This window comes from Lissotriton helveticus, chromosome 5_1 (genome assembly GCF_964261635.1).
Source record: "Lissotriton helveticus chromosome 5_1, aLisHel1.1, whole genome shotgun sequence".
NCBI classification, from domain to species: domain Eukaryota; kingdom Metazoa; phylum Chordata; class Amphibia; order Caudata; family Salamandridae; genus Lissotriton; species Lissotriton helveticus.
Genome location: NC_136065.1, coordinates 31291462 through 31306756, shown reverse-complemented (window position 1 = coordinate 31306756; position 15295 = coordinate 31291462). Strand labels below are relative to the sequence as shown.

Sequence of the window (15295 nt, the reverse complement as noted above, 5' to 3'; positions counted from 1 at the left end):
ACAGAGGACAGACGACCAGAGACCAGCCTCATACAGGGTCTGCAACAGAGAACAGAGGAGAAGAGACCAGCCTCATACAGGGTCTGTAACAGAGGACAGAGCCAGAGACCAGCCTCATACAGGGTCTGCAACAGAGAACAGACAACCAGAGACCAGCCTCATACAGGGTCTGCAACAGAGAATAGACGACCAGAGACCAGCCTCATACAGGGTCTGCAACAGAGAACAGACGACCAGAGACCAGCCTCATACAGGGTCTGCAACAGAGAACAGATGACCAGAGACCAGCCTCATACAGGGTCTGCAACAGAGAACAGAACCAGAGACCAGCCTCATACAGGGTCTGCAACAGAGAACAGACGACCAGAGACCAGCCTCATACAGGGTCTGCAACAGAGAACAGAACCAGAGACCAGCCTCATACAGGGTCTGCAACAGAGAACAGACGACCAGACACCAGCCTCATACAGGGTCTGCAACAGAGAACAGACGACCAGAGACCAGCCTCATACAGGGTCTGCAACAGAGAACAGAACCAGAGACCAGCCTCATACAGGGTCTGCAACAGAGAACAGAACCAGAGACCAGCCTCATACAGGGTCTGCAACAGAGAACAGACGACCAGAGACCAGCCTCATACAGGGTCTGCAACAGAGAACAGAACCAGAGACCAGCCTCATACAGGGTCTGCAACAGAGAACAGACGACCAGACACCAGCCTCATACAGGGTCTGCAACAGAGAACAGACGACCAGAGACCAGCCTCATACAGGGTCTGCAACAGAGAACAGAACCAGAGACCAGCCTCATACAGGGTCTACAACAGAGAACAGACAACCGGAGACCAGCCTCATACAGGGTCTGCAACAGAGAACAAACAACCAGAGACCAGCCTCATACAGGGTCTGCAACAGAGAACAGAACCAGAGACCAGCCTCATACAGGGTCTGCAACAGAGAACAGAACCAGAGACCAGCCTCATACAGGGTCTGCAACAGAGAACAGACAACCAGAGACCAGCCTCATACAGGGTCTGCAACAGAGAACAAACAACCAGAGACCAGCCTTATACAGGGTCTGCAACAGAGAACAGACAACCAGAGACCAGCCTCATACAGGGTCTGCAACAGAGAACAGACAACCAGAGACCAGCCTCATACAGGGTCTGTAACAGAGAACAGACAACCAGAGACCAGCCTCATACAGGGTCTGCAACAGAGAACAGACAACCAGAGACCAGCCTCATACAGGGTCTGCACCAGAGAACAGACGACCAGAGACCAGCCTCATACAGGGTCTGCATCAGAGAACAGAGGAGAAGAGACCAGCCTCATACAGGGTCTGCAACAGAGAACAGATGACCAGAGACCAGCCTCATACAGGGTCTGCAACAGAGAACAGATGACCAGAGACCAGCCTCATACAGGGTCTGCAACAGAGAACAGATGACCAGAGACCAGCCTCATACAGGGTCTACAACAGAGAACGGAGCCAGAGACCAGCCTCATACAGGGTCTGCAACAGAGAACAGACAACCAGAGACCAGCCTCATACAGGGTCTGCAACAGAGAACAAACAACCAGAGACCAGCCTCATACAGGGTCTGCAACAGAGACAGACGACCAGAGACCAGCCTCATACAGGGTCTGCAACAGAGAACAGAACCAGGGACCAGCCTCAAACAGGGTCTGCTACAGAGAACAGACGACCAGAGACCAGCTTCATACAGGGTCTGCATCAGAGAACAGAGTCAGAGACCAGCCTCATACAGGGTCTGCTACAGAGAACAGACAACCAGAGTCCAGCCTCATACAGGGTCTGCAACAGAGAACAGACGACCAGAGACCAGCTTCATACAGGGTCTGCATCAGAGAACAGAGTCAGAGTCCAGCCTCATACAGGGTCTGCAACAGAGAACAGACGACCAGAGACCAGCCTCATACAGGGTCTGCAACAGAGAACAGACAACCAGAGACCAGCCTCATACAGGGTCTGCAACAGAGAACAGACAACCAGAGACCAGCCTCATACAGGGTCTGCATCAGAGAACAGACAACCAGAGACCAGCCTCATACAGGGTCTGCATCAGAGAACAGACGACCAGAGACCAGCCTCGTACAGGGTCTGCAACAGAGAACAGACAACCAGAGACCAGCCTCATACAGGGTCTGCAACAGAGAACAGACGACCAGAGACCTGCCTCATACAGGGTCTGCAACAGAGAACAGACAACCAGAGACCAGCCTCATACAGGCTCTGAAACAGAGAACACAGAACCAGAGACCAGCCTCATACAGGGTCTGCATCAGAGAACAGACGACCAGAGACCAGCCTCATACAGGGTCTGCAACAGAGAACAGACCAGAGACCAGCCTCATACAGGGTCTGCAACAGAGAACGGACAACCAGAGACCAGCCTCATACAGGGTCTGCAACAGAGAACAGACGACCAGAGACCAGCCTCATACAGGGTCTGCAGCAGAGAACAGAACCAGAGACCAGCCTCATACAGGGTCTGCAACAGAGAAGAGACAACCAGAGACCAGCCTCATACAGGGTCTGCAGCACAGAACAGAACCAGAGACCAGCCTCATACAGGGTCTGCAACAGAGAAGAGACAACCAGAGACCAGCCTCATACAGGGTCTACAACAGAGAACAGACGACCAGAGACCAGCCTCATACAGGGTCTGCAACAGAGAACAGACAACCAGAGACCAGCCTCATACAGGGTCTGCAACAGAGAACACAGAACCAGAGACCAGCCTCATACAGGGTCTGCAACAGAGAACAGACCAGAGACCAGCCTCATACAGGGTCTGCATCAGAGAACAGAGTCAGAGACAAGCCTCATACAGGGTCTGCAACAGAGAACAGAACCAGAGACCAGCCTCATACAGGGTCTGCATCAGAGAACAGACAACCAGAGACCAGCCTCATACAGGGTCTGCAACAGAGAACAGACGACCAGAGACCAGCCTCATACAGGGTCTGAAATAGAGAACAGACGACCAGAGACCAGCCTCATACAGGGTCTGAAACAGAGAACAGAGTCAGAGACCAGCCTCATACAGGGTCTGTAACAGAGGACAGACGACCAGAGACCAGCCTCATACAGGGTCTGCAACAGAGAACAGAGGAGAAGAGACCAGCCTCATACAGGGTCTGCACCAGAGAACAGACAACCGGAGACCAGCCTCATACAGGGTCTGCAACAGAGGACAGAACCAGAGACCAGCCTCATACAGGGTCTGCAACAGAGAACAGAACCAGAGACCAGCCTCAGACAGGGTCTGTAACAGAGGACAGAGCCAGAGACCAGCCTCATACAGGGTCTGCAACAGAGAACAGACAACCAGAGACCAGCCTCATACAGGGTCTGCAACAGAGAACAAAGAACGAGAGACCAGCCTCATACAGGGTCTGCAACAGTGAACAGACGACCAGAGACCAGCCTCATACAGGGTCTGAAACAGAGAACAGACGACCAGAGACCAGCCTCATACAGGGTCTGAAACAGAGAACAGAGGAGAAGAGACCAGCCTCATACAGGGTCTGAAACAGAGAACAGAGTCAGAGACCAGCCTCATACAGGGTCTGTAACAGAGGACAGACGACCAGAGACCAGCCTCATACAGGGTCTGCAACAGAGAACAGAGGAGAAGAGACCAGCCTCATACAGGGTCTGCACCAGAGAACAGACAACGGAGACCACCCTCATACAGGGTCTGCAACAGAGGACAGAACCAGAGACCAGCCTCATACAGGGTCTGCAACAGAGAACAGAACCAGAGACCAGCCTCATACAGGGTCTGTAACAGAGGACAGAGCCAGAGACCAGCCTCATACAGGGTCTGCAACAGAGAACAGACAACCAGAGACCAGCCTCATACAGGGTCTGCAACAGAGAACAAAGAACGAGAGACCAGCCTCATACAGGGTCTACAACAGAGAACAGACGACCAGAGACCAGCCTCATACAGGGTCTGCAACAGAGAACAGACAACCAGAGACCAGCCTCATACAGGGTCTGCAACAGAGAACAGACGACCAGAGACCAGCCTCATACAGGGTCTGCAGCAGAGAACAGAACCAGAGACCAGCCTCATACAGGGTCTGCAACAGAGAAGAGACAACCAGAGACCAGCCTCATACAGGGTCTGCAGCAGAGAACAGAACCAGAGACCAGCCTCATACAGGGTCTGCAACAGAGAAGAGACAACCAGAGACCAGCCTCATACAGGGTCTGCAACAGAGAACAGAGCCAGAGACCAGCCTCATACAGGGTCTGCAACAGAGAACAGAGCCAGAGACCAGCCTCATACAGGGTCTGCAACAGAGAACAGACAACCAGAGACCAGCCTCATACAGGGTCTGAAACAGAGAACAGACGACCAGAGACCAGCCTCATACAGGGTCTGCAACAGAGAACAGACAACCAGAGACCAGCCTCATACAGGGTCTGAAACAGAGAACAGAGGAGAAGAGACCAGCCTCATAAAGGGTCTGCAACAGAGAACAGACAACCAGAGACCAGCCTCATACAGGGTCTGAAACAGAGAACAGAGTCAGAGACCAGCCTCATACAGGGTCTGTAACAGAGGACAGACGACCAGAGACCAGCCTCATACAGGGTCTGCAACAGAGAACAGAGGAGAAGAGACCAGCCTCATACAGGGTCTGTAACAGAGGACAGAGCCAGAGACCAGCCTCATACAGGGTCTGCAACAGAGAACAGACAACCAGAGACCAGCCTCATACAGGGTCTGCAACAGAGAACAGACGACCAGAGACCAGCCTCATACAGGGTCTACAACAGAGAACAGACGACCAGAGACCAGCCTCATACAGGGTCTGCAACAGAGAACAGATGACCAGAGACCAGCCTCATACAGGGTCTGCAACAGAGAACAGAACCAGAGACCAGCCTCATACAGGGTCTGCAACAGAGAACAGACGACCAGAGACCAGCCTCATACAGGGTCTGCAACAGAGAACAGAACCAGAGACCAGCCTCATACAGGGTCTGCAACAGAGAACAGACGACCAGACACCAGCCTCATACAGGGTCTGCAACAGAGAACAGACGACCAGAGACCAGCCTCATACAGGGTCTGCAACAGAGAACAGAACCAGAGACCAGCCTCATACAGGGTCTACAACAGAGAACAGACAACCGGAGACCAGCCTCATACAGGGTCTGCAACAGAGAACAAACAACCAGAGACCAGCCTCATACAGGGTCTGCAACAGAGAACAGAACCAGAGACCAGCCTCATACAGGGTCTGCAACAGAGAACAGAACCAGAGACCAGCCTCATACAGGGTCTGCAACAGAGAACAGACAACCAGAGACCAGCCTCATACAGGGTCTGCAACAGAGAACAAACAACCAGAGACCAGCCTTATACAGGGTCTGCAACAGAGAACAGACAACCAGAGACCAGCCTCATACAGGGTCTGCAACAGAGAACAGACAACCAGAGACCAGCCTCATACAGGGTCTGTAACAGAACAGACAACCAGAGACCAGCCTCATACAGGGTCTGCAACAGAGAACAGACAACCAGAGACCAGCCTCATACAGGGTCTGCACCAGAGAACAGACGACCAGAGACCAGCCTCATACAGGGTCTGCATCAGAGAACAGAGGAGAAGAGACCAGCCTCATACAGGGTCTGCAACAGAGAACTGATGACCAGAGACCAGCCTCATACAGGGTCTGCAACAGAGAACAGATGACCAGAGACCAGCCTCATACAGGGTCTGCAACAGAGAACAGATGACCAGAGACCAGCCTCATACAGGGTCTACAACAGAGAACGGAGCCAGAGACCAGCCTCATACAGGGTCTGCAACAGAGAACAGACAACCAGAGACCAGCCTCATACAGGGTCTGCAACAGAGAACAAACAACCAGAGACCAGCCTTATACAGGGTCTGCAACAGAGAACAGACAACCAGAGACCAGCCTCATACAGGGTCTGCAACAGAGAACAGACGACCAGAGACCAGCCTCATACAGGGTCTGCAACAGAGAACAGAACCAGAGACCAGCCTCATACAGGGTCTACAACAGAGAACAGACAACCGGAGACCAGCCTCATACAGGGTCTACAACAGAGAACAGACAACCGGAGACCAGGCACATACAGGGTCTGCAACAGAGAACAGAACCAGAGACCAGCCTCATACAGGGTCATCAACAGAGAACAGAGAACCAGAGACCAGCCTCATACAGGGTCTGCAACAGAGAACAGAGTCAGAGACGAGCCTCATACAGGGTCTGCAACAGAGAACAGACAACCAGAGACCAGCCTCATCCAGGGTCTGCAACAGAGAACAGAGTCAGAGACCAGCCTCATACAGGGTCTACAACAGAGAACAGACAGAGACCTGCCTCATACAGGGTCTGCAACAGAGAACAGACAACCAGAGACCAGCCTCATACAGGGTCTGCAACAGAGAACAAACAACCAGAGACCAGCCTTATACAGGGTCTGCAACAGAGAACAGACAACCAGAGACCAGCCTCATACAGGGTCTGCATCAGAGAACAGAGGAGAAGAGACCAGCCTCATACAGGGTCTGCAACAGAGAACAGGAGACCAGAGACCAGCCTCATACAGGGTCTGCAACAGAGAACAGATGACCAGAGACCAGCCTCATACAGGGTCTACAACAGAGAACGGAGCCAGAGACCAGCCTCATACAGGGTCTGCAACAGAGAACAGAGAACAGACAACCAGAGACCAGCCTCATACAGGGTCTACAACAGAGAACAGACGACCAGAGACCAGCCTCATACAGGGTCTGCAACAGAGGACAGACGACCAGAGACCAGCCTCATACAGGGTCTGCAACAGAGAACAGAGGAGAAGAGACCAGCCTCATACAGGGTCTGTAACAGAGGACAGAGCCAGAGACCAGCCTCATACAGGGTCTGCAACAGAGAACAGACAACCAGAGACCAGCCTCATACAGGGTCTGCAACAGAGAACAGATGACCAGAGACCAGCCTCATACAGGGTCTGCAACAGAGAACAGATGACCAGAGACCAGCCTCATACAGGTCTGCAACAGAGAACGGAGCCAGAGACCAGCCTTATACAGGGTCTGCAACAGAGAACAGACGACCAGAGACGAGCCTCATACAGGGTCTGCCACAGAGAACAGACGACCAGACACCAGCCTAATACAGGGTCTGCAACAGAGAACAGACAACCAGAGACCAGCCTCATACAGGGTCTACAACAGAGAACAGACAACCAGAGACCAGCCTCATACAGGGTCTACAACAGAGAACAGAACCAGAGACCAGCCTCATACAGGGTCTGCAACAGAGAACAGACGACCAGACACCAGCCTCATACAGGGTCTGCAACAGAGAACAGACAACCAGAGACCAGCCTCATACAGGGTCTACAACAGAGAACAGACAACCAGAGACCAGCCTCATACAGGGTCTGCAACAGAGAACAGACGACCAGAGACCAGCCTCATACAGGGTCTGCAACAGAGAACAGAACCAGAGACCAGCCTCATACAGGGTCTACAACAGAGGACAGAACCAGAGACCAGCCTCATACAGGGTCTGCGACAGAGAACAGACAACCAGAGACCAGCCTCATACAGGGTCTGCAACAGAGAACAGACAACCAGAGACCAACCTCCTACAGGGTCTGAAACAGAGAACAGAACCAGAGACCAGCCTCATACAGGGTCTGCAACAGAGAACAGAGCCAGAGACGAGCCTCATACAGGGTCTGCAACAGAGAACAAACAACCAGAGACCAGCCTTATACAGGGTCTGCAGCAGAGAACAGACAACCAGAGACCAGCCTCATACAGGGTCTGCAACAGAGAACAGACAACCAGAGACCAGCCTCATACAGGGTCTGCAACAGAGAACAAACAACCAGAGACCAGACTCATACAGGGTCTGCAACAGAGAACACAACCAGAGACCAGCCTCATACAGGGTCTGCAACAGAGAACAGAACCAGAGACCAGCCTTATACAGGGTCTGCAACAGAGAACAGACGACCAGACACCAGCCTCATACAGGGTCTGCAACAGAGAACAGACAACCAGAGACCAGCCTCATACAGGGTCTACAACAGAGAACAGACAACCAGAGACCAGCCTCATACAGGGTCTGCAACAGAGAACAGACGACCAGAGACCAGCCTCATACAGGGTCTGCAACAGAGAACAGAACCAGAGACCAGCCTCATACAGGGTCTACAACAGAGGACAGAACCAGAGACCAGCCTCATACAGGGTCTGCGACAGAGAACAGACAACCAGAGACCAGCCTCATACAGGGTCTGCAACAGAGAACAGACGACCAGAGACCAGCCTCATACAGGGTCTGCAACAGAGAACAGAGCCAGAGACCAGCCTCATACAGGGTCTGCAACAGAGAACAGACAACCAGAGACCAGCCTCATACAGGGTCTGCAACAGAGAACGGAGCCAGAGACCAGCCTCATAAAGGGTCTGCAACAGAGAACAGACAACCAGAGACCAGCCTCATACAGGGTCTGCAACAGAGAACAGACGACCAGACACCAGCCTCATACAGGGTCTGCAACTGAGAACAGACAACCAGAGACCAGCCTCATACAGGGTCTACAACAGAGAACAGAACCAGAGGCCAGCCTCATACAGGGTCTGCAACAGAGAACAGACAACCAGAGACCAGCCTCATACAGGGTCTGCAACAAAGAACAGACAACCAGAGACCAGCCTCATACAGGGTCTGCAACAGAGAACAGAACCAGAGACCAGCCTCATACAGGGTCTGCAACTGAGAACAGTACCCGAGACCAGCCTCATACAGGGTCTGCAACAGAGAACAGAGAACCAGAGACCAGCCTCATACAGGGTCTGCAACAGAGAACAGACAACCAGAGACCAGCCTCATACAGGGTCTGCAACAGAGAACAGACGACCAGATACCAGCCTCATACAGGGTCTGCAACTGAGAACAGACAACCAGAGACCAGCCTCATACAGGGTCTACAACAGAGAACAGAACCAGAGGCCAGCCTCATACAGGGTCTGCAACAGAGAACAGACAACCAGAGACCAGCCTCATACAGGGTCTGCAACAGAGAACAGACAACCAGCCTCATGCATGGTCTGCAACAGAGAACAGAACCAGAGACCAGCCTCATACAGGGTCTGCAACTGAGAACAGTACCCGAGACCAGCCTCATACAGGGTCTGCAACAGAGAACAGACAACCAGAGACCAGCCTCATACAGGGTCTGCAACAGAGAACAGAGAACCAGAGACCAGCCTCATACAGGGTCTGCAACTGAGAAGAGACAACCAGAGACCAGCCTCATACAGGGTCTACAACAGAGAACAGAACCAGAGACCAGCCTCATACAGGGTTTCACAAGTGATTCATTAAATGTTTAAGAGGATACAAAGTATGTTCGGTCTTGTAATGGATCAAAAGTCACTCTGAGGCTCCTAAAGAGAAGGGTGCTCAAGAGCACACAGTACGCATACAACCTGTGATCCCTGAAAGCTGACATATATTCCTTTAATTTATCTAATTGACTCAGGGATTCTCTTTACTTGTGAATCCGGACTACCCATGTGCACACTATGTGCTCTTAGACACCGTACTCTATGGGATTGACGGTGTTATATTTATCCCTTCACCCCCAAAGTATACTTTGTATCCTCTTCAAGACTTAACGAGTGAATTCACTAGTAAATCCTGGACACCCAGACATTCCTTGTGCTCCTCTGCAACTTCTTCCTGTGTGGAAATTACAATGTCTTTACGTGGGAACCCTCGAAATCCACAAATTTTCCTTGTTGTTTTCTGCAGCCTCCTCCGTGGGACACACAGGGTGACTCAGTCCTGCCAAGCGTCACGCAACAGGTGTGACGCTCACGCATTTCAGTGCTCAGTGCAGTGATCCGCATCACCGCACTGAAATGCATTGTCACGCATTTTGACACCTGCTCCCGAGACCGTGCTTCTGGCTGAGCTGAGTTCATAAATAGTTAACCCGCGACTGCTCTCAGCTCTGTAGGGGCTGAGAGCGCTACAATGTATCTCTGCAGTGGACTCTGCCCAGGCAGCTACCTGCTGTGAATGTTGCCTGGAAACAAATGCGCAAGCTGCGGCGCCGGCGCGGCGCCCGGCTTCAGTCAGACTTATCACACTAATAAAGGTGGGGGCTGCCCTCTCAGCAGTCAATCCTGCTGTCGATCACAGTGGCACCATGGAGGCCAGGATTTTAATCCGGATGTGCAGGCAGTAGAGTGCCGTCCCGTCCGGAGGAGGAAGAGGCAGAAGCGGCAGGAAATCCGAGTGAGCAGCATGCAGCACGAGAGACAGACTCCAGTCTCATGGCCACCCCCCTCCACGCATGAAGCCCAGTAACACAGAGGTGAGTCACCGACTCGGCCATGGGCAGTGGCAGCGTGCAGGCAGTCGTCTACTGGCAGTGCACGCAGGAGACGCCAATATCGATCTCCGGTCCCTGTGAATTAGAGGGCCCCAGCGGGCATGGCCTCATAGAAGCCCACGCAGAAGGCTTCTTACACCGCGATGTTGTGCTGCGCTATGAGGCCCCATTTGGTATGTTTTTTAAAGTGTGTTTTTTAGAACAAGTCACAAGCTACTAAACTTCTCCAAATAAACTGACTCTGAGACAAAGGAGATTTGGGAACACTGACCGCTACACCGTGCCCTGTGTCCGTTGACAGCTGCCCTCACCTCTGCCCGCGGCACCTGTCAGCTGCTCCCGTATCCCGAGACTGGAGTTGATATCATGAACATATTTCGGGCTCAGGTAGCTGCGGGCAGGAGGTTGCAGGGTGGGGGGGGAGTTCTCGGACAAGCCTGGAGACTCAGGTTCGAAGTCCCTCTGTGCCCCTTAGCCAAGGCCAGAGAGGATTTCGAAAGGCATCCACCTCAAAGTCGGCAAAAACGGGGAGAGCGGTGGTATCCCGTCTTTTTCCAGCCCTTCTTGGAGGCAACCGGGAAAAGGCTGGACGAACTGCGGAAGCTTTTGAAATTTACCTCCAACTCTAGTTTACAGCAAGGATGCCGAGGTCTTAGTTTTCACTAGGCCAAGGTGCATTTCACGCCTCCTCCCTTACCCTGGTTATCTCAGGGATGTTGTTGGGGTGAAACACTGACTGCGACAACACTACTCAGAAGCCAATTCAATATCCAGATAACTTGTTTCAATAGTATGTTTGTTAGAGTGGTTTGCTCTCTAAGCTTTTCTAATATACAATTGCATGAATATCCGTGTGCTCCTCTACCCCCGCCCCCCCTCTTCAGTACTCGCTAATATCAGCTGTATTTTATGTGTTGCCTATTCTGAGCGTCATTGTTACAAGACGTAATGCACTGGTTTATAATGAATAACGTCTGGCATCTGTAGCACTGCAGGCACGATGCCTAACTGTATGCGCCATTCCTGCCAAATAAGGTTCTTGTTTTCAAATGGAGAGCCTCCGTTTTCATGACTTATGCGCTTAAAAGCACCTGCTGCAGAATTCCTTGTATGTTCAGCAGGATTCAGGCAACAATAGGAATGTTAGGATAACGCTGATGATACATGTTCCTGCTGGAGAGAGATGGGAGTTTTAGGTGGCAGTTTCTGTTCACAGGGGTAATATGCCTGCTACAAAGAATGTGTACCATGCAGATCAAACAACTGTATTTATGGGGATAGCTCAGTGGGTTACTGTTTTTGTCACAGGGATCTTTTTACCTGCAGTTCTTGAGTTACAATCCTAATATGGTAACTATGAACTGTCATTAAAGCGCTGCATGCATAGTATAGGTTAGAAAGTTATGTTTTTCATCAGTATTTCATTATCCTAATATTGCTGTAAAGGATTGCTTTGGATAGAAATACATTATTAGTTGTAAAGCCAACCTCAACCACCAAACACTTTTAAAATATACTATATACTATATATTACATTAGTTTAATAAAAAAACATTTTAGAAAGAAAAATTAAATGGTTAAATGTGTAACTTACCGTAGCAGCCTGCAGCCCAGCCCAACACATCCTTGATGCTCTACAGTCCCTGGCTCCGAGCGCCAGGTTCCACAGCCAGCTCCCTTCTCCAATCCAGATGCCGCTTTCATGCTGTTAGCAATGTTAAGCAGCATGAGTGAAGCACTCACATTGGCTCCTAAAGGCACTGGGAGCTGTGCCTGCTCTCCATCCAGCTGTCTAAGACGACTGGGCTGGAGAGGTTTGAATTAAAGGTACTGGCTTAGGGTTATATGAGAAGACATGCGCATCCAGGTATAATCTAAGTAATGTGAACAATGTATACCATTATAGTTTAACAGTTTCGAGTTTTTTTAAAGGTTTCATACTCATTTCATCTACATTGGCATGTTGTTCGTTGATTTGCACAGCTGGGATAATGATTCGATTCGGCAAGGGCCACAAGTCCTAGGGGTCCGTGTCATGCGGTGCTTAGAAGCACATTCACACCTGTAGCACAAGGCTGCACCTGTGCCTGCAGCCTGGGCGTCCTCTTACAAGTGTAAGAAGCATGGTAGGGCAGACGGAGCACCTCAGAAGCCAGGAAGGGCTACAGGTCTTGGGGGCAGTAGTATGTTTAGAAGCAGAGCTCCTCGCACATTCACACATGTGGCAAGACCCTACATTCGTTCTAAAGTGTGCCTGCAGCCTGGGTGTCCACCTGGTGCGTGAGAGAGTCACGATAGGGTGGAGGGAGTGCCCCAGAACACAGGGAGGGCTGGAGATTCTGGGGAGCACTGGTGCAGGTGCTTAGAAGCCAAGCTCCTCATGCATTCACACCTAAGTGACCTTCAATTTTTGATGCTTTGCACCAGTTTTAGGATCTTCTTAGGGTTTCTCCTTGCTCAAATAGGTTTAATTTTGGATATTTATATATTTCCCTCGTCTTCATTGTTTGATTTTGATCGTGCGAAAGTGTCACTCATATTCGATGAAATGTCACTCAAAATTGCACTGAAATTATGAACATGTCACACATAGCCATTTGAAACCTTGGCAGCTATGGTGACTTGTGACATGTGAACATTTGTACACACAGGGTCTGTGCTCAGGCTGCCCCTTGAGGTGAAGCACCGAGTGACTTTCTGGTCTCTGAATTTCCACAGACCTATCTTGTGCTCCTCTGCTGTCCTTCCAGACACAAACATCCACACACACACACCTTGTAGACCTTTGCAGGCTCCTCAGCAGGGTTAATATTGTGAGTTTGTGGTCCCTGAAAGCCACAGACGTACCTTGTACTCCTCTGCAGCCTCCTCTATAAGACTTGCTGAGTGAGTTTTGTGCTCCTTGGACTCTCGGCACACCCAGCATATCATCCTCTGATCCTCTGCACAGAACAGCCTCAGGTTCTCGCCATGTTTCCGACACATATTCTCCCCCGGAGGCTTCACTGGGGGTAGGTGAATCTGTTTTGCAATGTCCACCATGTTCCCCAGTTGCCTGTTTGGTCGAAGTTTTTTCCTACGAGATATCTCCCTGCACTCAGGACAGGGGAAGTTTTCATCTCCCCCCTCCCAGCTCTGGGTGATGCAGGAGCGGCAGAAGTTGTGTCCACACTCGATCATCACCGGATCCTTAAAATATTCCAAACAGATGGAACACGTGGCCTCTTCCTTGAGGTCCCTGAGCTGAGCTGCCGCCGCCATGATGCAGAAATGCAGAACGTTTCAGTTTCTCTTTCTTTCTGAAGTGGGTGTGTCTGTGCGTCTGTCCCTCTCTGTGTGCAGTGGGTGTGTCTGTGCGTCTGTGCGTCTGTCCCTCTCGGTGTGCAGTGGGTGTGTCTGTGCGTCTGTCCCTCTCTGTGTGCAGTGGGTGTGTCTGTGCGTCTGTGCGTCTGTCCCTCTCTGTGTGCAGTGGGTGTGTCTGTGCGTCTGTGCGTCTGTCCCTGTCTGTGTGCAGTGGGTGTGTCTGTGCGTCTGTCCGTCTGTCCCCTCTCTGTGTGCAGTGGGTGTGTCTGTGCGTCTGTGCGTCTGTCCCTCTCTGTGTGTCTGTGCGTCTGTGCGTCTGTCCCTCTCTGTGTGCAGTGGGTGTGTCTGTGCGTCTGTCCGTCTGTCCCTCTCTGTGTGCAGTGGGTGTGTCTGTGCGTCTGTCCCTCTCTGTGTGCAGTGGGTGTGTCTGTGCGTCTGTGCGTCTGCCCCTCTCTGGCTGCGCTGGGACTTCCGGTTTCAAGTTACAGGCACAGAACAGTACTGACTCCTCTGTTGCTTCTGTCTCCTGTGGTTTACGTGTACGTTTTTCACCTTCTCAGCTAAACATAGCATTTGTTATTTTTAATATCGTTTTTATTGGCATTTATAAAATTTCCTTCGGTACAATCTGTACATTTTCACATGAACAATGCTGCATGTACATACTCTTCGGGGTGGAAACAATCAACATTATTTACGGTAATCTTTGGAATTAAGCAAAACAATCATCAACCTCCGAGAGTCAGTGCCATCAATCATCCTCCCGTGGTTGTCACCGCCCCTCCCTCTGCCTGTCAGCTGTCACTGGCCTGTTCCTGCTGCCTCGAGGTCTCCTGTGGGGAGTGGTTGTGTCCCTTGTCTGCACTGTCATTCTCGCATGGTTACGCCCTGCATGTGTCTGCATGTGTGTCATAATACAAAACAAAACACATGTAAGGCATCTGGCAAACAATAGATACCAAACTGAAACCTTTAAGTCTGCCGGGGGTGCTCTGCCTGGATAGTGTGGCCCCCTATCTGCTTATCTTTGGTCGTTTGGGGGGGGGGGGGGCATCCAGTTGGCCGGGAGACTCCAGGGGGGTGGGGGGAGTGTGAAGGGTCCCAGGGGGAGGGTGGGGTCGGGGTGGAGAGGGTCGTCCCTATGTTATTATGCACCTGGTTCTATCCTCTAAATGTGCTCTCTCCATCCCACGGGAACCCAGCAGCAGCCATTCCTGATCTCAGTTGTTATTTGTCGCTCGCGCCACATCGAGTCCTGAAGCGCCGTCTGCGGGTCCCGGTCGGACAAGTTACGTGTATCCACGCCCCTGTAATGTCGTGACACGGCCTGACGTCACGACCACGCAATATGCGTGCTGGTCATGTGACCCCAGTTTAAGAAAAGTAGGGGCACGTAAACGTACGCCAGTCAGGCGACGAAGACGGAGCCCACCAGTTACCCCTCATACCTGGCTCCTGTCAGTCATTTATTAATGTAATTACCAGTACCTGTGGTATCCAGACGTGTCTACACATAGTGTCGGCCCAGCCCGTGCGTCCGACACCACGATTGGC

The 15295-nt window shown here is 51.5% G+C and overlaps 1 protein-coding gene across 1 annotated transcript in view; it reads right to left on the bottom strand.

Annotated features, from left to right (window-relative positions):
* Nucleotides 1-14143, bottom strand: part of LOC144752365 (uncharacterized) — a 229231-nt gene extending 215088 nt beyond the window's left edge. Inside the window, exon 1 of the mRNA XM_078640299.1 lies at nt 13286-14143. Coding sequence (XP_078496425.1) covers nt 13286-13699 — 414 coding nt within the window. The 5' untranslated portion in view covers nt 13700-14143. The remainder of the gene's footprint in view (nt 1-13285) is intronic.
* Nucleotides 14144-15295: the final 1152 nt, after the last annotated feature.